The sequence below is a fragment of the Ambystoma mexicanum genome, chromosome 4p (genome assembly GCF_040938575.1).
Source record: "Ambystoma mexicanum isolate Mex_15411 chromosome 4p, UKY_AmexF1_1, whole genome shotgun sequence".
NCBI classification, from domain to species: Eukaryota; Metazoa; Chordata; class Amphibia; order Caudata; family Ambystomatidae; genus Ambystoma; species Ambystoma mexicanum.
Window position 1 is genome coordinate 601,986,359 of NC_090927.1, and position 25,147 is coordinate 602,011,505.

Genomic DNA, 25,147 nt, shown 5'->3' on the forward strand with positions numbered 1-25,147 from the left:
CCAATTTTGCCAAATTCTTGAAAGTGTGCCATTGCTAATCACCGCTGATTTTGCCATATTGTTGAAAATCGAATCTAGGTGTACTCAGTCTAAGACCTGTCTACCACTGTCAATGACTACTAATCTTGCCAAATTCTTGAAATTCTGCCATTGTTAATCACCGCAGATTTTGCCATATTGCTGAAAATCGAATCTAAGTGTACTCAGTCTAAGACCTGTCCACCACTGTTAATCGCTGCATCCTGCCACTACGGCAACTACCAGCCTAGCCCTGCCTCTACACCAATCTCTGATGTACCTTACCACTACTGTTGTACCTTATTTCATGTGTTGACTGTTGCTAACTAATGTGCCTCACCACGGTTGCCACCACTAGCCTGCCCACTGCTGTCCTACTACAGCCTACCACTGCCTCCTTACTAGTTGCAGCATCTTATCCTATGTATTGAATGCTGCTAACTGAGTCGCCTTTTCCACTGCAGCCACCACTATCCTAGCACCGCCTCATACCAACTGTTGCACTCTACCTGATGCTACCCAAGGTGATATGTCGCCACAACTGCCTCCACTGATGTAATTTGAGATAATCATGCATCATACAATGTACGCCAGAAAAAATCAAATGGCCACCTCATTGACTTCACATTATCACTCAATAAAGAAGTCAGTAAAGAAAAGACCATGGCACCACCACTGCCCACCAGAGCAAAAAAAAATATAACCCCCGACAATCTCATACCTCTTCTACTGCCAACCCTCAATGCACTCCCTGACAATTTAAACCCAGAATGCCTTGTAGAAAGCTACAACCATGCTATGAAAAATAGACTATACATCATTGCCCCTCTAAAAATGCAAAAGAGCAAACAGCAAGCTCATCTGAATAATTGATTCACCCCCCACCTGAAAGAACTAAGAATGCGCAAAAGGAAACTAGAATCCCAATGGCGCAATACTCCCACAGAAGAGAACAAACTACAGCTCAAACTCTTCGCCAATAATTACAAAAAAGAAATCCTTCTCACTAAAAAGAATCGAAAACTCCAACTCCAATACAAGAGAACTATTTGCTATACTAAGGGAACTAGAATCCCTCATACCCCCGCCGGACAACATAACTAAAGACAAGCAATGGTGCACCAGCGTACAAGACGCTCTATCTAATAAAATCAAAACTCTCCAAACTAAAATCAAACTGAAAAAAGATTCCATAAGCCCTAACATATCATCACCCAGTCACTATGCCAAGACTACCAATCCATCTAACCCGAATCCTTTCAGGTTCACCAAAATATCCATCCTAGAAACTGAAAGGGTTATAACCTCACTTAAACCATCGAACTGCAAAGGCGATAACTGCCCAGCCCAAATAATCAAGGATTCTGCCAGGGACGTAGCCCCCTTTATAACCAAACTGATCAACGCATCCTTCTCCTCCAACACTATACCTAATAATCTCAAAGAATCTTGGGTTCTGCCTCTCCTCAAGAAGCAAACACTAGACCCCACTATTCCCACCAACTACAGGCCCATCACTACGGTACTGTTCCTGTTAAAGATAATAGACAGAGTAGCATACCTACAAATCCAGCAATAACTAGAAACCCACAAACTTTTAGGCACACGCCAATCTTGTTTCAGACCACAGCATGGTACTGAGACAGCTTTTATCGACCTTAAAACCCAGATCAACGATATCAATGACAAAGGAAACACCATCATGTTACTCCTACTCGACCTGTCGGCGGCCTTTGACCTGGTGGATCACACAGTCCTGTGCAAACACCTGGCCTCGGCAGCCCACTTTTCAAAAGAAGCCATAGACTGGATACAATCATTCCTGGACAACCGCACTATGATAGTCTTCTCCTCAATAGCCTCAGCAGACCCCATCAGCATAACTTTAAGAGTTCCTCAGGGATCCTACGTCTCCCCCACCCTCTACAACATCTTTACCAAGCCCCTATTTGACAAGTTGGACAGACTGGGTGTCTCATACACTAACTATGCAGATGACACCCAGATCCTCATACCCCTTTCGGGCAACTTTGACTCAGATACTGCCTTGGTAAACAAAATATATCTCATCATTCAGGCATGGATGGCCACACACGGCCTATGCCTGAACGATGAGAAAACCGAAATCCTGCTCCTTGGCTCCAACGCTAACCCTAAAAATACTCAGCCCCAGCTAAAATGCGTTCAACATCGATGGCAACACCATTCCAGCCGCCAAAACAGTGAAAACCTTAGGCTTTCACCTAAACTCAGCCTTGTCACTAAATAAACAAGTAAACTCACTAGCATCCTCCACCGCATACACGTGCAAGCTAATCAGAGCATGCAGAGCATTCCTCTCCCAAGCTAGCTGCCTCATCATCGCTAATGCCCTAATACTCTCCAAACTTGATTATTGTAATGCTATGTACCTAGGAGCCAACACACACAATCAACAAACTCCAAACCCTGCAAAATAATGCACTCAGAACAGCCCTCAACCTACCCTCTAAAGAACACATCTCCAGCAAAAGAAGAGAACACAAATGGCTCAAAATCTGCGACCGTATCGCGCTCAAAACAGCATCACTTTTTTTCAAAGGTTTAAACAATGCAGCCTCCTCCTACCTCGCTGCCAGAATAGTAAAAAAAAACTCCACCCGCACCACCAGAACGATTAACGCCCACTGCCTTCAGGTACCCAAATTCAGACAAAAGAAAACGGGCGTCAGTAGTTTCCCTGTCATGGCAGCCCTACACTGGAACGCCCTCCCACTCAACACCAGAGCAGAGCAATCCTACCACAGCTTCAGGCGAAACATTCTCACCTGGTTACGTTCCAATGATCCCCACGACTGATCATTCTAACAGACCACAACCAACTTGAATGCATATATCCATTAAACTGACCTGCCAAAATGTAATTAACTGTATGTAAATATGTAAATATGTGCCTATCCTGTAACTAAGTTTTTATGTAACCTTATCTTTCTGCCCTCTGTTGCGCCCTGTTACCTCTGGGTTTTGCGCAGCATACCAAATAAATAAACAAACGAACAAACGTCATCACGCCAGAACAGGAAATGCACCGGTGGCTATCTTGAAAAACACAATCCATGGCAATCATCTGCATACAGGACCTGGATTCCAGAACCGTGTAGCCTGCCAGAAAGAACATGTCCAAGGCCACACGAAAAAGCACACTTCAGCTGCGTAAGCCCCGTTGTTCCGACGAGGAGCTAAAGATGCTTGCCAAGAGCCTTGTCGAGCATGCTGATGTTTTTTGCCAAGACCTGTGCCGTGCTGTACAATTAAGGAAGAAAAATATCTGGGAGGAGGTGGCCCTGAATATCTCTGTAGTGGGGACAACCCCACGCAGTGTCAAAGACTGGCAAAAAAGGTGGGACGATCTGCGGCTGCATGTACGCAACATCTTGTCCGCCAACCGCAGCCAGGCCCAGGCAACAGGTGGTGGTGCCTCATCACCCATCAATCTTACGAGCTGGGAGGAAACATGTAGCTCTGTGATCGACATGGAGTCCATAGAGGGAATCAGGCATTCGGAGATGGGAGTCCCATCATCGGCCGATGATGGTGAGTGACCCTTAGCGCAATACAAAAGTCACCACACACACCTAATACCCGAAGTACAAAGTAAGAGTCCAAATGGCAAGTAGATGAGAGAAAATACATGACCCATCACATCCCACCTAAAGTCAGCCCTAACACAAACGCTACATCCTGGCCACGGAAACACACAACAAACCACACTGACACAAACCACATGAAACAACAATTGCAAACACAAGCAACATATGCATGCACACACACACATATACATCACCATTGAGATGCCGGACTCACCACTGTGCCATATCAATGCATGGTGCACACAACTCCACTAACGATTTCACACAACCAAACAGCACATGGCACACAGACCCTGAGCCATGGCTACAGCACACAAGCCATGTCACACCTATCGGCCACCCAACATGGGTGTACCGCAAGGTTGCCAGAACAATACACCCCCATAACCCCTGCAAACACCCTGCCTGCCCCTCCAACATGCACACGACAATGCACATGGCCCAAAATGTACCAACATCGATGTATGTAGGATGTACATTCACCCATGACTGATGTCCTGCCTCTCCCTCCCCCACATGCTCGGGATCAGACAGCGATGCGGAATACACCCAACTACCAGTAAAACACCTGCACGCATGGGCAGAGGGAATGATGACGCCACCAGGGTGTCGACGTCAAGGGCCAGCCCAAGGAAAACCACTGCTGCCAAGCCACAGCACACTAGCCAACAGGGCGAACAGGCCGGAGAGTAAGAGGAGCAGCTAGCTATGAAACAGAGTCAAGAGCCCCAGGCCAGACACGTGAGTGCCATCAAGGCACGCATGCCAAAAGACACACCGGCTCCACGGGTCAGATCCAAGAAAACTCTGGCCCCCCCAGCAGACACCTCATGTGCAGGAGGATGCATCACAAGGGACCAGTGATGTTGAGGGGCCATAGTCAACAGCCACAATTGACATAGGTGAGGTGACACAATCCACAGGACGAGGAGCAGGAAGATGCGGACACATCAGGCCATTGCATGTCTAAAGACATGCAACACACAACGCCCATGAAGGACACCCCACAGTGCTCTATAGGACATGGATCTCGTGGACGCAGTACTGCGGAGGAGATGACCGAAAATGAGTTCAGCCCTGTAAGAAGTAACTCACCACTTCCGGTGCAACCAACATCTGCAACATTCATACGGGACCTTGAGGCGCATGGAGGGGTGCCAGCAGGCCATGCATGACATGGTGAAACAATACCTCCCCGAAGGTGAAGCCACATGCCGGGCCAATCAGGAGAACACCCAGGCAGTAACCCATGCTGTATACTGTGTGGCCAGGCAGGTGCGTGAGGGCATGGCAGCCATGACACAGGCTATAAACCAGTTGCTGCCACCATGGCCCAATATCATCCTGCCCCAGTCGACCCACAACCCCCACCATCATCAAGCACAAACCCGGCGAGCTTGACACAGACAAGCCCTGGGCACAGGTCCATGCGCAGTATGCGCCGGCTGGTGGAACAAACCCCTCCATCTAAAAGGGGGCGTCAGTAACCTGAGACACCTGGACATGTCAGGAGGGAGTCCAGTAGAACTCGAATTGGGTGCAGTGGGGGCATGGGTGTGTGGGGGTGTTGGGGTGTGGGGGGTGTGGGTGTGTGGGGGTGTTGGGCCATGGGGGCATGGTGGTCTGTGGTGTTCCTGTCGGGCAGGGGCAGTGACGGGATTCCCTGAGAGGCTTTCATTTTTTGCACAGTCATGGCTGCATGGCCTGTGATGTGCTTTGCTGCACTCATGTGAATTCTGATTTGTGACGGCAGGATGGTGCACTGTGGTACCTGTGGCTCCGGTCTGATGATGTATCATGTGCAAGGATGGGCGCTGTGTACGTTGCTACCATTTACACATTGCTGTGCAGCCATGGCAAGTATGCATCCATTGTCAGTCTCATGCATTCTGTTGAAATCATTTGGGTCACATTGTTTGGCACCCAGGACGGTGTCCAAACTCCCAACGACACCCCCCCATGGCCCAGACAGCAGACAGGTTGCATATGCCTGTGGTCCTCCCCCAAAAACACCCCCCATGGCCCAGACAGCAGAAGGGTTGCATATGCCTGTGGTCCCCCCCAAACAACATCCCCCATGGCCCTGTGGTCAGACTTACCAGCAGCCAGGCATGTTGTGCAGCGTGTCGTTCCATGTAGCGGGGAAGAGCGGAGTTCCGCAGCACCATTGCATCATGTATGGATCCAGGGAATCTAGCACAGCAATGCGTAATTATATTTCTGCATCACACACCATCAAGACACTCTGAGGGAGTGGTATAGCTTCCGGTTGCGGTACACCACCTCCACAGCCTGGCGGACTACCAGCTCCACATGGGTGCAGTCGAAGACACCAATGATGTTTGGCATGCCTGCCAATGCATAGAATGCAATTTTGGTAGCATTCACCCCCTCTGCAGTCCGTGGTAGGGATATGTGGGCCCTTGCGTGCTTCAGGAGTGCACCCAGCACCTGGTTCAGAACACGGGAAAAACATGGTTGTGAGATGCCATGCAGCTGCCCCACTTTGTGCTGTTAGGTGCCTGTGGCCAGGAAGTGGAGCATAGACACTACCTTCAGCAGCGGGGGGATGGTGGTGCGGATTTTGATCAGGCTGACTAGGTCATCATGAATAAGGTCCACTATGGTGGTGATGGTGTCCGTGTCGAGGCGGTACATGGTGTGGATCGGTGCAGAAGTTAAGTCAAATGGACTGGACCTTATGCGAGGGATTGGTGGCTGCCTGCGTGGTACCACTGCCTGCACTGGTGGTATGTGCTGGCCCGCTCTCACCCTCCTTCTCCTCCTGCGCCTCCTCTACATTCCCTGGTTTACTGTCTGCTCAAGGAGTAGCAGTGCAGGCATGTCCTCCAGCTCCTGTATAGCAACTGCTAGTGGTATCATTTTGGACTTGGAAGGGGTGTGGTGTGTGGGTGTGCTCCTTTTGTTCTAGTCCAGACTCCATTGCCTCCACCTGTGCTGATTGTTTGCACCTGTGGCAGGTCTGGACACAGCAGATTGCTATTAATGGCTGCCCCGCAATGCCGGTGTTGGCAGCATCATGATGACCCTTCTTACCGGTATCTGGATGCTGGTAAGTGCATGTCCGTGCAACTCGTAATGTGCCCTACATTGCGGCATGCCAATGTTACTGGCATGGCTGACTCATGTCCGTACACATTCCGGTAAGGTGGTGCCCGATCACAGCGGGTCCCTGACGATGCCGGTAACACCGGCATTGCGAGTCATAATACGCCGGTCCCGTAAACGATGGCAGTATTACCGTACCAGCATAGTTTTTGCCAGACCGCCAAACTCGTAATGAGGCCCATGAATGTAGATTCGTAGCACTCAAATTGTTATTTGCAAATATTAATTTGATAATTATTAACATATATGCCCAAAATTTTGGACAACCTGATTTTTTCGGTAGACTGGATGATATTGTTAAGAACATGGGAGACGGCACAATTCTGGTAGGCAGGGATTTTAATATCATCCTAGATAAAGTATTAGATAAATTGGAGTTGTCAAGGTCTTATGCAGAGGAGAAGGCTAGGAATAGTCTTTTACAATGTATGCAAGTTTGGGACCGGCACGATATATATGGCGGGACATGAAACCTGGCAAGAGACAGTATAGTTTTTGTTCTATTCCACACAATACATCCTCTTGTATTGATTATTTCTCAATGAGCAAAGACCTTTACGGTACTGTGAAGAGTTCAAGGAAGGGAGAAATTGTAACCCTCAGACGATGCGTGTGTCTTTCTAGAGTTGGGTAACTCTCTGGGAGATGTGAGGAATAGTAGACAATGGAGGTTTGATAACCGGCTGCTGTCTGATGAAGACTTTGTCAAGCAAATTAGTTCAAATATTTCATTTTTTTATCAATCCTCTGCTCCCAAAATGAATTCATCAGAATCAGATGGGCTTCATCATGGGTAGGAACAGGTATGACAATTTAAGGGAGTTTCTGGATGTTATATTTATGAGGAATGACTCTCTAGAGCCTTACGCTGCTGTCAGTATTGACGCGGAAAAAGCTTTTGATAGAGTTAGCTGGAGTTATTTGTGAAAAGTACAAATTAAGGTGAATTGTGGCTTGTGTTTTGTGAAGTTATTTGTTGCCGTCTATAAAGATGTGGGAGCCAGGGTTGCTGTGAATTCTTGTCTATCTGATAGTTTTCAAATCAGTCGGGGTACCAGGCAGGGATGTCCGCTGTCCCCTCTTTCGTTATCTTTATTTATGGAACCGTTGGCAATTGAAATTCAGGAGAACACCAATATCAGTGGTATCTGGGTGGGTAGCATAGTTTCTAAGGTTATTCTTTATGCGGATGATCTCCTGTTTTGATTTCAGATCCAGAAGCTTCCTTCAAAGAATTAATCGCCACCTTAACACACTTTGGTAGAATCTCACATTACAAAATCAATGTGAGCAGAACATTAGTCTTTCCAATTTCAAGTTCATACCACAGAGGTTGTTTTGGAATTGGGCAGGAAAGTTGGGTGGATAATTAATTCCATTATCTAGGTTTACAGATATCAAGGAACATAAATAGTCTGTTGGCAATCAATATTCGGAAAAAACTTACAGAGATGACGATGCTATGCTTGAAATAGATGAGATTAAATTTTACATTATGGAGGAAAATAAACATAATTAAGATGACTCTGCTTCCAAAGTTACATTATGTGTTTAGTATGCTATCTTTGTCTTTAACAAGAATTCTGACTCGAGACATAAATAAAGTCCTGCATACATTGCTGTGGGGTGAGGGAAAGAAGGCTAGGATTCCAATGGATGTGCTGGTGAAACCGGTACACTTGGGCGGATTTGGTTTCCTGGACATTGTTTCCTATGATAGAGCATTCTCTTTACATACACTACATTTTTGGTTAAGGGAGGATGTTGCTGACATACCGAATTGGGTAGGTATAGAGAAGAGTGTGGCCCAACCAATCCCTTTGGACTGTCTGCTCAGTTCAGAAAAAAGAATGGCACCGGGTAAAACCACCCCAATTATTAGACATATTCTGAAGGACTGGAAAAAGTACTGTTTAGATTCTGGGACACAATATCTGTTGAGTTCCATTTCCTCAATTTGGTGGAACACAGTGCTGCAATTCAATAACCGTACTCTTACATGGTCTTCCTGGCAGTCTGCTGGTATTTGGCATCCGGGTCAAGTACACGATGTTGCTTCAATGCTCTCATTTGATTTTCTTACATTCAAATATAAGCTTAGTGCTTCAGAGATTGGTCGTTATCACGTGCTTTGTGAGGTTTTTTCGGAATGTGCTCACACCTTTATATGCCTCATTGCATGACATCCCTGTGTTGATGCATCTTTCTAGGAGCTCTCCACTTTCAGCCTCTACTATATATAAGATACTAACGCAAATGAACAATAACGCTCCACCGGAACGAGGTAGGGCTTTGTGGTCCCTAGAGTTAAGTTCTGAACTATCAGAAAGTGATTGGAGTTGAATCTGCCTTGGTCCATCTAGATACAAGGTCGATCTGAATCTGAGGTTCACACAACAAAGAATTGTATATGGTATCTACTCGTTGCCTTTGAAGATGTAGTAATGCAAACTCATGCAAGTAGATACTTGCTGGAATTGCAAATTAGAAATTGGTAATTACTTGCACTTGTTTTGGTCTTGTACAAAAGTTGCAGGTTTTTGGGAGGAGGTCTTGCGAAGAATGGAGCTTGTATTAGATTTAACACTCCCTCGTTCTCCTTGTCTGTGTGTATTACGGCTGTTCCCAGTGGGAATTCAGTTGTCTGTAAATCAGCTTTTTTTGTCATATAGAGCATTTTTGATAGTGAAGGAGCAGACTCTGAAGTGTTGTAAGAGTGATGCCAGACAAACAATTGATGACTTGATACATGATCTAGCAATTATTTCCAGTAAAGAGAAGATAAGCTATCGGAGATTGAAAAAAGCAGAAACGTGTTCGGCAATTTGGAACGATTTTAACAAATTGTATGTGTGAATATCCTCTATCTCTTTTTTTTCTTTTTCTTTCTTTCACTCTTCTTGTTCTTTGTTCCCCTCCTTCCCCCTCGTGTCTTTTCTTCCACTCACTTTTCTTTCTTTCTTCGTATGCCTCCTTCTTTTCCCTTTCCCCCATCTTCCCTGTAAATATTGTACAAAAACTTGAATTGTTAATAATTACATGTTTCCTGTTTTATTTATTGATTGTTGTAGTGTTTCAATTTTGACTTCTATTATAAAATTCTAATAAAGAATGTTAAAAAACTCCCAATGCACAGCTCAACCTACAAGTTTTTATATTGTCATGCCAAAGAGGAGACTTGTATCTCCAATCTTGCAAATGGTAAACCTGTAAGCGCCTGAGTCTCCGTTTTGATAGCATAGCTTTTTGCATTATGACATCGGGATCAAAGTTGAAATGGATGAAGCTACAATTGAGAATCAGCAAGGCCATTTGGCTTAAAAAAAAACGGTGGTGTTTCTCTCCCCAAGCCATTTGTGATGGAAATAAAGCTAAAACCACATTTTTATCACAGGAATATGTTGTATCTAGTTCCTCCCAACAGACAGGCAAAATACCACATTTGGTATTTGCATGCCCATAAAGGGGCTTGAACCTGCAGCTTTGCCAAAACCAGGCTCTAATATCTGAGCGACTGCGTCTGCATTCTGAAAGCATAGCTCTTTACATTACAACATTGGGGTCAAAGGTGTAATGGATGAAGATGCATATGGGAACTAGCAATGGGGGTTGGGAGAAACAAGGGTACTGGTCTCTCCCTCTCTCTGAGAAATGTGTGTTGGAAATCAAGATAAAACCATATTTTATAATAGTATAACAATTACTACTGTCCTCCCATCACAGAGATCAAAGTACATTTGGCCTTTTCATGCAAATAAAGAGTCTTCAACCTGCAATCAGCAAACCCATGCTCTAACAGCTTAACCATAACTTCTCCCTTTTTTGCATTATGACATGGTGTCAAAAGTTTAATGAATAAAGCGCCAGTTGGAAACAAACAATGTCAGTTGGGATAAACAAAGGTGATGGTCATTTTCTCTCTCTGAGCAAGTGGTAATGGAAGTAATGGTAACACTTTTTTATTTTTAACAGTAAAAAAAAGTTATCAATTTTACCTATTTCCTGTGAACGCACAGATCATCCTACCTGTTGTAACATTGTCATGTCAAGGAGGGAACTTGAATCTGTAATCTTGCTACTTGTAACCTCTGAGCCACTGGTTCTCCTTTACAAAAGCATAGCATGATGGATGAAGGGGCATCTGGGAACTAGCAATGCTGGTCATGAGAAACAAAGGTGCTGGTCTCTCTCCAAGTTATTTGTAATGTAAATAACGATAAAAACATATTTTTATAGCAGTTAAAAAGGTTAGCTACTTCCTCACAACATACATGTCAAACCTTTTTTATTTGCTATTTTCATGACAATAAAGGGGGTCGAACGCCTGAGTTGCTGGTCCCTCGTGCAGAAAACACAGTGTTTTACACTATGACATGTGGTCAAAACTCTGCTAAAAATGTTACATATGTTACCCCAGCAGACTGGTCAACTTACTAGAGTTGGCATTTTCATGTTGATGAAAGAATTTGAACATTCAACCTTGCATTTGCACCAGTGCTTTGACCTCTGAGCTAATGGCTCTACCACCCAAAAGCATAGCTTTTTGCTTTATGACATGGGGACAAATGTGTAATGGATGAAGGCGCATCTGGTAACAAGCAATGTCAGGTGGGACACACAAAGGTGATTGTATCTCTCTCTCTCTCTCTCTCTCTCTCTCTCTCTCTCTCTCTCTCTCTCTCTCTCTCTCTCTCTCTCTCTCTCAGCCCTTTATAATTGAAATAAAGATAAAACAAAATGTTTATAATAGTAAACCATGCTCGTATGTTCTATCAGTGCACAGCTCAACCTCCCAGGTTTGAGAATTTCTGCCAGAGAGAATACTTGAAGGTACAAACTTTCAACAGGAAAACCTGTTCTCTGACCTCGGAGCCACAAGGACGCTCTGCTGAAAGCATAGCTTTTTGCATTATGACATCGGGGTCAAAGGTGTAATGGATGAAGATTCATCTGGGAACTAGCTATGTCGGTTGAGATAAACAAAGGTATTGATCTCTCGTGGAATCATTTGCAAAGAAAATAAAGTGAACACAATATGTTTATAACAGGAAACAAACATTAAAACAGTTACAGCATTTTTGTGTTGATAAGGAGATTTGAATCTGTTGCACTGCCATTGGAAAATGCACGCACTAACCTCTCTGCCACTGTGACTCCCCATTGAAGTCATAGGTTTTTGCATTATGATATGGGGGTCAAAGGTGTAATGGGGAGAGATGCATGTGGAAAAAAACAATATCGGTTGGGAGAAGCAAAGGTGCTGGTCACTCTCTTTGAGTAATGTGTAATGGAAGGAAGGATAAAACATTTTTTAAAGAGTAAAACATGGTTTAAAATGTTAACTAATTCTCCCCAATACACACATCAACCTACCAGATTTGATATTTTCTTACCCCCAAGGGGACTGGAACCTACAGCCTTGTCACTCACAAATCGATGCTGTAACCTCTGAGCCAATGGCTATGTTTTCAAAAAATATGTTTTTTGTGTTATTACATGGGGGCAAATATACAAAGCATGAAGCTGTATCTAGGAACGTCCAATTCCGGTTCGGATAAACAAAGGTGATGATCTCTCTCTCTCTCTGAGCCATTTGTAATGGAAATAAAGATAAAACAATATTTTTATAACAGTAAAAAAAGAAAAACAGAAGAATTGTACTGAATTCCTTGTGAGCAGGTCAAACTATCAGCTTTGACTTTTGCAGGGCAATGAGTGGACTGGAATGGGTAATTGGAAAAGCTTTGCTCTAACCTCTGACCCAATGGCTCTCCACTTTTGAAGCATAGCTTTTTGCATTATGGCAGGGAGTCTTAATGTGAAAGGCATGAAGCATCTGGGAACAAGCAATACCGGTTGGGTTATATGAAGGTGCTGGTCTCTCTCTTTCAGACATTTTTAATGGAAATAAAGATAAAACTATATTTTTATAACAGTGAATAAAATGTTACCCATTACCTCCCAACAAACAGGCCAATCTGTCATTTTCAATATTCTTGTAGCATTCATGAGACTTGAACCTGTAATCTTTCTATTGATAAAACCAGGCGGTAATCCCTGAGCTACTGGCAAACATAGCTTTTCGCACCTTAACTTAGCTGCCAAAGGTGTACTGAAGATTCATCTGGGAAATAGCCAGCGTCGGACTAGAGCACAAAATCACCAAAGAAAAAGTGGCCCACAATTTCAAATTGCAATTCATTACTAGCTAATCCAGGCTGTTTGTGTAATATCAAGGGGGTGTTTTTGGTAAACTATGTTGCAAATAATGCATTTGAAAGAATATGTGCTCAATAAAATTGGTTGAAACTAGAAAAACGTGTCCACAACGCCGAAAAAGTGGTCCATTTTGTCAAAATAAACTTCCCCATCCTAGAATCATGGGCTGGCATTTGAGATGTTGCCACATAGGCTAGCCCCGGCCTACAGACAGCTAGAGGAAGGGCAGCATAATTGTGCCCATTAAGCGCACCTGCTCAAAGACTAGTTTTGAATGGGAAAGAAGAACAAAAATGAACGGGTGCCAAAAGGTGCTTCATTTGGGAAAGAATCTACATTGATCTAATGACACAATGTTCAGCTCTCCAGGATGATGGAACCATGGGTTTACATGGAAAAATGGCAATGGCGTGGCAGCGACCCACCACGATGAATCATTCAATGGGACGGGGTCTCTTAGATTACCTGAGGAGAACTTGAGAGATGGCCAGACCCCAGACATCCCTCCTTAACGTCTCTGGATACTGGGGTACCCCAGTTGCAACAGGAACATAAGGCAGAATCCTAAAGCACACTATGTAGCCTGCCATTTAGCTTTCACTCTATTCTCCAGTAATAGTGGGTGAGTAACATTGTCTACCTGTTTGCAGAACAATTTAAGTTGATAAGATAAATCACACGAACATGAGTGTATTCGAATAGGACAAAAACACCCTTTTAGAATTTCCTTTAGTAATTATTGACAAGGATCTCAATGCACCCATGCATGCCCCAAATTACAATCTTCAATTAGAAACAGATATTTTGTTGACAACCACAATGTTTCGAAGGCTATGGACAGATTGTCCAAATTTACATATTGTGTCTGGTATAACAAGAATACGTAATGATGCAATATATTGTATTTGTTTTATGGAAGAGCTTTTGCACTTCCGGGCTTGTTAGATGTTTGTCATGAATGAACATGTGCAATTCTCTCAGTAACTTTGTGTATTAGTCCAATGTATTATAACCTAGCTTGTTAGAGAATATTACATTTTGTGAGACCACGCGGGGATTGAAGTGAGTGATGTGTCACCTTTTCTTAGTAAGTTCGTGAGTTCACAACGTTGTGATGACGTTTGTTTTGTGATAAGCTTAACAGAATCGCAAGAACTCAGCAGTCAACACATCTCAACTGGCTTCCCACTTGCCAGTGAAGAGCGACTTTCCAGGAAGCATATATCCCTCTCTTCAACCCAGCATGGATCAGACATGCTGCTATCGCACTAAACAAAGTTTGGTCAAGAAACACAAAAGTTTATTGTTGAATATATTTTACCTTGGTTCCTGATTCTCCAGTTCGACCAGGTAACCCTTCGGGTCCCATAACACCCTATGGATGTTAAAAACAAACAATAAAAAACTGTTACTTAGGGCAATATTCCGAATTCAATGTACTTATTCCAACATACCTTAAAACACTTATTTAAAACATATTAATGGTGCACGCAGATCCTATTTTCAAAATGGTGAAACGATTTTAAGTTGTAGAAGTACAGCCATGCGCGGAGTATTGCATTATTATTTTAGAAGGTATTTCAAAAACATAGATGTGGCTAATAGCCATGATCAAACCAGTGTGAGCAAAACCTAAACCACCCACAGTCTGGGTGCCTTGTCTCTCGAACTTCATCTTTTCAGAGATTCGGCTGAGAAACGTTGAGGTGTTAAGCAGAGTAGGGGCCTGTCTACTGTCCCTGGATTGCCGTCCTAACACCAATGGACAGGATGTTTCCACTTCACTTTTTACAGGGGCTTGCGGAGTGATGGGAGCAATGAAGTATCTGATGAGTGGATCCACTGCCCCATTTGTTTCATTTCTCATGATTGGCCCTTGCCTAATGGTCCCACTTCCTTCCAATGTGGGTGTGACGTTCTAACACTTAATCACAGGTGCTGCGTGTACCTAAATGAGGGTGCTTGGTCCTACTGCCCCAGACAGCATGGTCCGAAGTGATAAAAACCTTGTCTGCCAGCTCAGGGCTATCCAGGCAGGCCATGATAGCCCCTGGAGCCAGCGTTTCATATCTGGCATTCCCAGTTGAGTGGAATTTGTATCTGTAAATGTTTCCATCCCACTGAAGGAACGCATTGTACCCGGTACCTTAAAACCTCCATAATGTGTTTCCCGAATGAGTCCTGCTCCATGGTGGGGCGCAGGGATCCTTGAGCTGCTTGTCCGTTCAACCCAGCAGTGCCCCAAACACATGGCTCAGACCCACTTTGCTTCTCTTTAAGTGGCCTGTTTCATCCTGTAGTAGGTCAGCCTTGCACCTACCCTGGGTTTCCCTGCCACTCTTCACATGTGACCAACCATGCCTCAATACCAAAATAACGCCCACCTAAAAGGTTGCCATAACCACAAACAAGTGCTGGTTGCAACGAAGCCCTGGTGGTGGATGGTGCAAATAGCACAGTCTGCCCAGGGGACAGGCGTGCTTCAAAAGGCTCAGAGAGTGGGGGGCTGAGGGCTGCTTGTGCCAGCGTGTCTTTCAAAGAGCTGGTGTGTCCTTTTGACAGAAACCAGAAGAAACTCCTTCATGGTCATCCCCACCACTAGGGGTGCTGAGGAAGAGCTGTCAGTGGGAGCTCTGGGACAGGTCAGACCAGCCGACTGTTCCATTTGCCTGTGCCCTGCTGTGGTTCCCAACATGTGACTCTTATTTTGTGTACGTTGTATTCACACTGCCTTCTTCTCCTTTGACATTCATCTTCTCCGGCAAGCCAAAATGCTCCCACAGCTATGACAAGATGAGCACTGTCATGGGTAGCAGGATCCTGTCAGTAATTTAAAAACGAATGCCCTTATCCACCTAGCTGCCTTTGCAAGGACAGGGAGAGTTGCTGATCCCCCAGTCCTTTTCTCCTCCTGAACCATCAGCTGGGGGATGACATCTTTCACCTCCTTTTTCTCCAGTTACTCTTCCGTTTCCTGCAGGATCATCACCTGCACTCCCCTCATCCTTGTTCAGGGTGACAGATTCCTTCCACACCTCTACACCCTCTACCATCGCCTTTTCTCCATTCAATGCATCACACAGTGGACACTGATCGACAAACAGGCCAGACCAGGGAACCGGGTTAACAAAAGACCATATTACTACAAGGGTTCAGGACTGGTCTAAATAACAAATAGTGTCTGAAATAAACTCAAGATTGTGAGGACGGATCTTCTCCTTGTGGACTAGTGCTGGGTGAAAATGTATCTAAAGAAAATGCCTCTTGTGAAAGTAAAAATGTCCCAAAAAACAGGATGACCACTGCAATACTGTTGTAAGGATAGTGAATCTTATCTTGGAAAATAGTGAAACACAGAACACATCTCTGCTCGAGGATGAGGGGGCTATAAACATAGTGGACTGTGGTTCTAATGACGCAGTGCCATGTAATCTAGATACTAATAATAGACAATGTGACCTTGTGGATAATGCAGTTCTGTTATAGCTTTTGCTGATTGAACCAGCGAGCACTACCGATAACATATCAAGTACAGCACTTTTGCACTTAGTACTTGATTCTTGGTGACACAGGGCTCTACACGATCGCACAGTTTGCCATGCCGAGGTGGAGGGTCTGGTGCTGTATTGGATACTGATTTGTGTTACTCATAACACGCTCCGCTCTCTAGCTAATTAATTTATATAACCTCGCGTCAGTTTTGATATCTTTAATGAGGTTATGGTTACTGGTCCACTAAGAGTGGCTGATCTCCATTTGTCATTGCAGGGGCTACAGTCCTTCTGCACACGTAGACATTTATTGATGCTTGATGTCCACCATTAGCAGCACCCTACCAAGCAGTGGTACTACCCCGGGGTGGTTGCCCTATCTTTCCATTAAGCGAACGGTGTCCTGTTGACATACAGGTGAGCCTTTTTGCGATTTACATCATATATTTGCCATTTTGCAAATTTTTTCTGTACTATTCTAGCTCGGTAGAGCATTGTTTTTTAGCTCATTCGAAAAACATTAATGAGCATTTTTCGTGTTTTAGTTACAGGTTAGGAGCTACTCACCAGCCTACTACAACCTGATCTACTTAAGTTGTGAGCCCCCACGAGCGCCACTGAAGGTAATATAAGTCCTTCTTTCGGTCCTCTTGTTCACCTTTTCTAGGGTTTATGACAAATCAACAAAGCTACGTTTTGAGCTTACTATTTGTCCCCCCTCCTTTTAAACCCACAGGTTGCACGCCTTCAGCCCTCCTTTCTCCTTCTGAAGGACACAATTGTTTTATTGGGATTTTCGTGAATTTTACAATCCTCCTCCTTTGTGTTGTATGTATCTTTAATCTTTTGTGACCTCACATTGATTGTAATTGACAAAGCCCTATGTTCTATGTGATGTTTTGTAATTTATATAGATTTTTGTGATGACTGTTACTAATTGAGTGATTTTTGTAACAAATTATTAACTGAATAAAATTGCATATTTTGATTCTTTAAGTATTCAGTTTAATTGTGAACCCTACAGGTTGTGCAACCTGTGCTCTGAGCTCTGTCTCATTTATATATTGATTGCTCTTTCCTCTTCCAGGGCATAGACAGAGTAGACACCGTTTCCACCCCTGAGTGGTCCAGTGTCTACCGGGATTCCTTTTCATTAGTAGTAGTCTGGCAAACACATGCCAGGTGAAGGTGAAACAAGAGCCGACACGCGTTTCAACCGTAGTCTTTATCAAGGCGAAAAAATGGTGGTTGTTATGGAATCCGCGAGTCACGGAGCGTCCTCTGATATTTTACAGATTTGTTATACAGCCCACCACCCTCTATCATTGGGAGGCATCTCCAGGCACTCCATTCCTATCCAGGACCAAACACCATTTTTTCACCTTGATAAAGACTACGGTCGAAACGCGCATCGGCTCTTGTTTCACCTTCACCTGACATGTGTTTGCCAGACCCATGAAGTATGTGTCCACCACATTAAATCCTTTTCTGATGACAACAAGTCAGGAGTCCGTCCTACATTACTTCAAGTATCCACAAACTGCAAGACTTAACGTTACAGCCTTTGGTCGACAACCAATCGCCAGCACCATCTCTAAACAAGGTTTGTCACACCACCCCAGAACTAACCCCGGGGGAACATTTGAGTTCTGGTTCCCCGACAAACCATGTGCCAGGATGCAGGTACCATTAAGCCCAACAACTAAAGCCTTGAAGGTAGCACAGGGGACCGCCTTTCCTTTCAACTCCAACCAACGAACATAGATAAAAAGAGGATAAAAAGTTCTTGCCCCAACAGCAAACACTGCACAGTGTCCGTCAAACAGTCTGAACTTGAATGTGCTCTTGTTTAATACGCGCCAAACTAAAAGTGCTCAGCTCAAAAGGGTCCCAAAATAGAGACCACACAGTTGCTGAATGATCTCACAGTAGGCAACTGAGTGTGAAATAAAATGGTACAGAAAATATAGTGCACAAAGTGTGTGAGGAACGTAATGTGCCAAAAAGGTGTCCAATTGATAGACACCTAAATCATATGAGATGAACGTTAAACCACGTTTCCTGTAACACATGCACCTAGTCACTGTTACCGCATATCTTACCAGGTACAGCCCAGCCTTATAGTATGCAGCTAGCCAGCTGTGCAGCTCAGGACACCACCCTATGGGGCAATGCCTTTCAAATCTTTCAAAAGCTCTAGCTGAAAATACCTTTATAGATAATAAAGGGGGGAGTACATACTCATATATGCTAGAGGTTGGGGCCTTGTGGAAAGTTTTGAGGTGGTGGATAGATGTGATAGTGACCATAAACCTCTTATAATGATCTTTAGGAACATTGGTATTCAAGCATGGCGTATTTCTGGTAAGGGTGATTCCACTGCCAATACTCTCTCCGGGCATTCCCACATCTCGATGAAATGATCACGTTTAGAGGAAAAGAAGACTATCTCCCGTATTTACCAGGCTGTTTTAGGTCACAAAGAAAGGTTTAGCGAGGAAAGCTATCCAGATAGATTGCTGATTTGGGAGTTCCAGTCCCTTGTTGGGACTATCCAGCCATAGTTACCAACTCTGGGGGGATGATAAACAAGCATGCCCTAAAGACAACACCCTTGTATGATACTGAGCGCCAGAAAGCAAAAAAAAGGCTATGCTAGCCTGCATAAAGCTTTCTCCCCCGTTGAGTACAGGAATATTGTCAATTACAAGAACAAGTCTTATCAGGATGGAAGATGGGATGCTTGGCTATACGCAGTAAGGGATGGTGATTCTAAGTCTTTCTGGGATATGGTTTCTGAGAATAACAATAGGGAGATGTTGGTATCCAAGGTTATATCAGGCAGATTTCTTTGCTCGACTCAAGCAGGAAGATTTTTGCCAAAGTCCACCTCGGGCACCTACAGAAATGGGCTAATTCCCCAGGCACAATCAGTCACCTACTGGCTGGCTTTCAGGCTGTGAAGAGTATTGTCGACCAGGCATTTTGACTCTTTATGATCCTGCAGAAATAGGTCCTCCTGAAGAAAGGTAAAATCTATGCAGTCTTTGGTGACTTAAAGATTGCGTTTGATGGGATTCTGCGTGCATGTTTGTGGAAAGTGATTAGAGTTAGGAACATGCAGGATCACCTTCTTACCATGATCCAGCTTTTACATTTTAACAATCATGCGGCCCTGTGCTGGGGACTACGGGTTGCCCTGACTGATCCCTTCCCAGTTGAGAAGGGGGTCAGACAGGGCGGCATCCTGGCGCCTTTGTTATTCTGCACATACATCAATGAGGTGTGAGGGGTCCGAAATGGGAGGCAGACACAAAGTGGCAATATTCTCAACATTAACCATATGATTAACAGAAAGGGGTTTGTATAAAGGCCCATCTTTCCATAACCTAAAGAAAATGTCCCTTCCTATGAAACTAAATCTAAAATAGGCTGATCTACTTTTCAGTGTTTGGTTTATCTGAAGGGTTAATGGGAACCTCCTACATGGTCAGCCATGGCATGTTCATCGCTGTGAAGACATGCATCTAATAATGGTTGTACTGTTGTTAACAAAGCGATTTGTTCCCTTCGTCCTGCATGATTTTCTCACGTTAATGTACTGCGGTCATTGGGGAACAAGACTATGGGTGGGTTGTATTATGTGTGGGGCTGGGCCAGGGGTGAGGATTTGGATGTGCCTCCACTATGAGCTCCATATCGATCTCGGTGTCTAACTGCTGGGGTGTTATGCTATGTGATTCAAAGATGTGATTATAAAGGATTCTGGTTATTTCATGTTGATATGGTTGTTCTTGTCATTGGTGTATTGTGTTTTCTTGGTCATGTAAGTTGTAGTAAAAAACAAAAATAAACAGACAAAAAAAAATGCTGGGTAAAGGGGCATTGTATAATGAAGAGCGCCACATGGATGCATGGCCTGCAGATATGAGCAGGCCTCCAGCGCTGAATTGGCAATCACAGTGCAAATTGTATGGCGATCCCAGTGCCTTAAAGGGACATGGATCACAAGGCATAATACGTGATGCACCGTAAAGAGAACTTCAGGGATTTACTGCTGATACCAAATGCTGTTGTGTGTACAGTGGATGCAGTCCTACACGGACTGTTTTGTTTTTGCAATTGGTTACCTGTTGTCCTGGACAGGCAGTTACCGTTCAATGTTTTCAGACCACATGAGCATTGTGACAAAGACCCCTAACACGCTTTTAGGATGATGGGTGGGCTGACCCTCAGGGCTGGGTGCTGTCATCCACTAAGTGATGTATGGCCCAGGAAGATATTGAGAAGATCCTCTGGTCCACCCTACCATTCCGTGAAGCATGCCAGAGGCTAGTCAATGGTACTATGCCTTTAGAAGAACACCTTACACCAGATGTGGCAGCTAGTCATCTCAGCCTGCCACAATCCAGAAAAGCTCAAAATGAGCTTGGTAGCATATGCTTAATCCGGTTCAGCCATTGTTTACCAAGTGCTTCAGTGTAGAAAACAGAGAGGAGGTGAGAACCGACAAATGTGTAGGGCTTTGTTTACTTTCTGCCCCGGTGTAAGCGAGAGGTGAGCGTCAAAGAAAGTTGTGGAGTACTAGGATCCTGCATGGCTGTCTTGTGCCACGTGTATACCGAGACATTCCAAGAATGGAGACCGTCGTCTCTAAGTAAGCTTGGTCCACAGAATGTCTGGGGCAGGAAATAAAGTAACCAATCCACTTCCTGAACCCCAAAAGCCTCACTCCAAACACCATCAACAGAGCGCCATGCCCAGAGGTGTGGTCAGGCCATCATAAAAGGGAAGTGAGCAGACAGAGTGGTGTCTGAGTCTGAATAGAATGGAACTGCAGTGTTGGAATGAGGTAGAGGTAGAAAGTGGTAAAGAGGAGAGAAAGAGGATGATATGGAAAATGGTGGAAAGAGTAGGGAATGAATTGTGAGGAGAAACACTGGCTGGATAAAGCAGGGTGGATGAGGGCAAAGAGGAGAACAGGTAGTGGGACGGTGACCCATTAGGAGGGTAAGTTGGAGTAGGGCAGAGGAGGCTGGAGAAAGGAGATTGAACAAGAGGGTGAAGAAAGACCAGAGGAAGTAGTGGTGAGTGTAGCCAAAGTAACAGCTAAAGAGGAAGCAATTGGGAAGGAGACTAAGAGGTGGAGGAGTATAGAGGCGGGAAGAAAAACAGCATAGGGAGGAGAGAGAGATGAGAAACAGCAGAGAACATCTCAGTCGAATACAAAAAAGGTAGCAGGCACCCCTCTCTCGAAAGAACATGGCATGATAACCTCTTCTGTGGTGTGTACCCACTGTGAGAGTCCGCAGCCAACGCCTTTAGCTCACTGTACTTTTCACAAAGGTTGGAATCTCCATTGGCATATCAGACTTTGTCCCGCCTACAAGGGCAGTCCAGCACCGAAATGCCAGGCAAACCTCCTTTGAACAAGAGTACAAACATCAACCCCATACACGTGTTTCAGCCTTGTTGGGACTCATCAGTGAGGTGGAGCTGTGCCATCTCTGTCTAACACTGATGAACCCCAAGCACTCCACATGTCTAGTTGGTGTGAGTGGAGGAGGGGATGAGAAAATAGCACATGGCAAAACGCAGAGGAGCATAAGGTAATAATAGTGAGGATTCGTGTTTTAGGAGGAGGAGAAAGGAAATATAGGAGGTATCCAAAGGATTGAGATGGTTTGAAATCAGCATTTAGAAAGGAGAGGAAACATGGTTAGAACCAGTGCCAGGGAGAAACCCTATCTGCCTCGCCCCAGATGCCCACTCCTGGCTAGAAGCATTGGGCCTTAGTTTGGTGACTCATCTTCCTCTCTATTGCTGGAAAGGTGTGGATTATAGTGACCTGAGGTCCTATGATGGGAACCTCCAACAAACTGAACAACAAGGGGAGACCAAAGAAGATACCCAAAGTGCAGGAAAGAAGTGCAGATAACACCCAAGCACCCACAATCACCCATCCCCAATGTGAGTGAGTGAGCCCAGATTACAGGACTATTTGATCGTATAGTCTGTAGCATTGTCGAAACCCCGAAGAAGAGGCCAATCTTCTATTTTGTTTATGGTGTTACCACTTCTTGTTAAACCTCATAAACCCGGATTTGGTTCAACCGCACTCTTCTAGTGTATGTCTCTCATTCATTGTGACATGGCTTCCTGACAGGGCCAAGAAACCATTGTTTCATTTCTGTGTGGGCTGCAGGTAAGGAGGGGAACACCATTTCCACCTGGACCCCTTTGCAGTACCCAAGAGGTTGAAATGTATTTTGTTCACAATGGCATTGCTAAATCACAATGTCATGTTCATTCATTGCTACCTGGCGATTTACATCCACGAAGCCTGCCCTTTTCAGTAGCAGAAAGACTATCTGGTTTTCCGTCTAATACTAAATATGATATACACCACTAGTGATTCACACTCCCTAGAGAGGGCCTAGCAAGGCCACAGCGCCAGGAGCATCTCATGGTTCCTGATGGGTTGAAAACTGAAGGCCTTGGCACTCAACACCATTTCAGGTGTGAACGGGCCATGTATGGGAAGGAAGTGAGCAGAGAGCAGGCTTAGCCCAAAGTCAATTTTGAAGAACCTGGTGACATTGAGGAGGTGGGATGATTGTGAAATGCAGGTCGTTTCTGTGAATATTATGAGACGCCTCCCAACCTCCTTTACAAGCCCAGGACATTTGTGCCGCATAGTTCATGTCAATATGCCCAATGCATTTTGGGACCTGTAGTTTTAGATTTCTAATGAGAAAAAAAATAAATGAAGCTGTCAGAGTCACTATTGCAGTACTGCCATAAGACACATGATGCCTACCTACTGGACCCCTGCCTATCCTGTGCCACCCACTGGAAACATTACTGTCAAACAAACAAGTACAGTAACCCTACTATAAGTTTGCATGGATCCCTATGTCTTATATTATAATCTACTGTACTATCAGACTAGTTATTATCGACATTTGTAGTATCGCCCGACAATAGCTACAGTGAAAACAGATGCGAATAATCAAAACCATGATCATGCAACAATAATTCAGCAGATACAAATAGCAATATGAACACATTTCGCTCTCAAGTGCAGTAGCACAGCATGTTGGATCTAGTGGCATTTCTAGGCATTACATGTCAAGTTTTCTTCAAACTGATCTCACTCAACAAGAACTCGAGGAGCGAAAATTGGGGACATTAGATTACGAAATGTTGAGCTAAGGTCTGGCAATTCGTTTTGCTGTGGCTTGTATGTATGCTAGCTAGGTGCATTTAATCCCTTGAGTGCCAGGCTATTATGCAAGTCCATGCAGAAAGGACGAGCATACTCGTCCTAGTCACTTAAGCAGCTCATATAAATGGACTGCGATTCAGCGTGAGTCAGAGTAGCAATGGCTTTTGTTAAAAAAAAAGGGCAAGGCTGCAATGAAGGCTGAAGGGTGACCCTGGATCGTGGCATAGCGCCTCAAAGAGTGTTCACATGAATCAGGAGATGCACACAAACTCAAGCACCGATCTAATGAAAGCCTGTACTCCCTGGAGAGCGGTGCAGTTGATTATGCGCTACACCAGCAGTTAGATCTCATGTGGGAGGAGGGTTGGCACAGGTACTCCTAATAACAGAATGTCTTCATTATCTGTGGAGGTGGCATCATGCAAAATGAACGACTATTATAGAGGCCACGAAGACACGCTCACTGGAATGCACCAAACAGCAGGCTTCGCATGCACCACGAGTTCCTAATTATGCAATGAATACTGTAGGTGCATAATAGCGGCACAGCGCCTGATCTTCATTCTTGTGATTGCATGCAAAGCACACAGCAAGGGCTTGCCAAGCAAGGCTTCTCCAGGAAAAGCTTGGAAAAGAGATTTCCAAAGAATATTTTCCTAGAGGGAACTCCCATGTATTTGCCACATCTGGTAATAATATTTGCTTCATCTGTATCTTTTCATATGAGCATTTTACATCTGGAAACTAAAACCATTTTTTTCCTGATTCAAAGCAATTAGCAGATAGAGTCAAAAGTGTTTGTGAGACAAATCCCAGTTATCTCCCAAAGTATTTAACCTATCTAATAATATGCAATTAATTTCATTAAACTCAAAAGGGAAGAGAAGACGTTGCTACACATTATTAACCCCTTGACTCTGGGAAAGGGAAACAAAGAGGCGCAGGCCAAGAGACAGAAGATATCAGTCTTCTGTATCACATCACATTCCTAAATATCTTGTGTACTTGTGTTGCAGTAAAGATGCATCACAAAAAAGCTATAGAATCTGAAAATATCGAAAGAGGAGACTCATCCCACAGACTTGTAATGCTGTCGATGATCAGTCATTTGTACTTCCTCACTGATTCTTTTTAGGATCTGCTGCTCAAGCATGCCCCAAGAATCTCTCTCCCACTTAACACCCATAGTAACACGAAGGTGCAACTCTTCCTTGTGCAACACCCAGACGCACAGAGAGGACTCCACATGTTCCACAAACTACAGGGGGACCTGAGTAAAAAAAAAAACACGTCTTCCCCACAGCTGAAACCTGATTTGGAATGGAATCTCCTGCAAACAACAGCCCATGGAAATCAATAGGAGAAAAACCTGTCCTACACAGAATACAGGAGAAGGTTTATTTGTGTGTAAACCATTGTAATAAAACACATGT

General features: G+C 44.4%; 1 protein-coding gene across 1 annotated transcript in view; it reads right to left on the reverse strand.

Annotated features, from left to right (window-relative positions):
- COL21A1 (collagen type XXI alpha 1 chain) overlaps nt 1-25,147 on the reverse strand; it is a 1,372,657-nt gene that overhangs the window by 388,146 nt on the left and 959,364 nt on the right. The window contains exon 20 of the mRNA XM_069606149.1: nt 14,317-14,370. Coding sequence (XP_069462250.1) covers nt 14,317-14,370 — 54 coding nt within the window. The remainder of the gene's footprint in view (nt 1-14,316; nt 14,371-25,147) is intronic.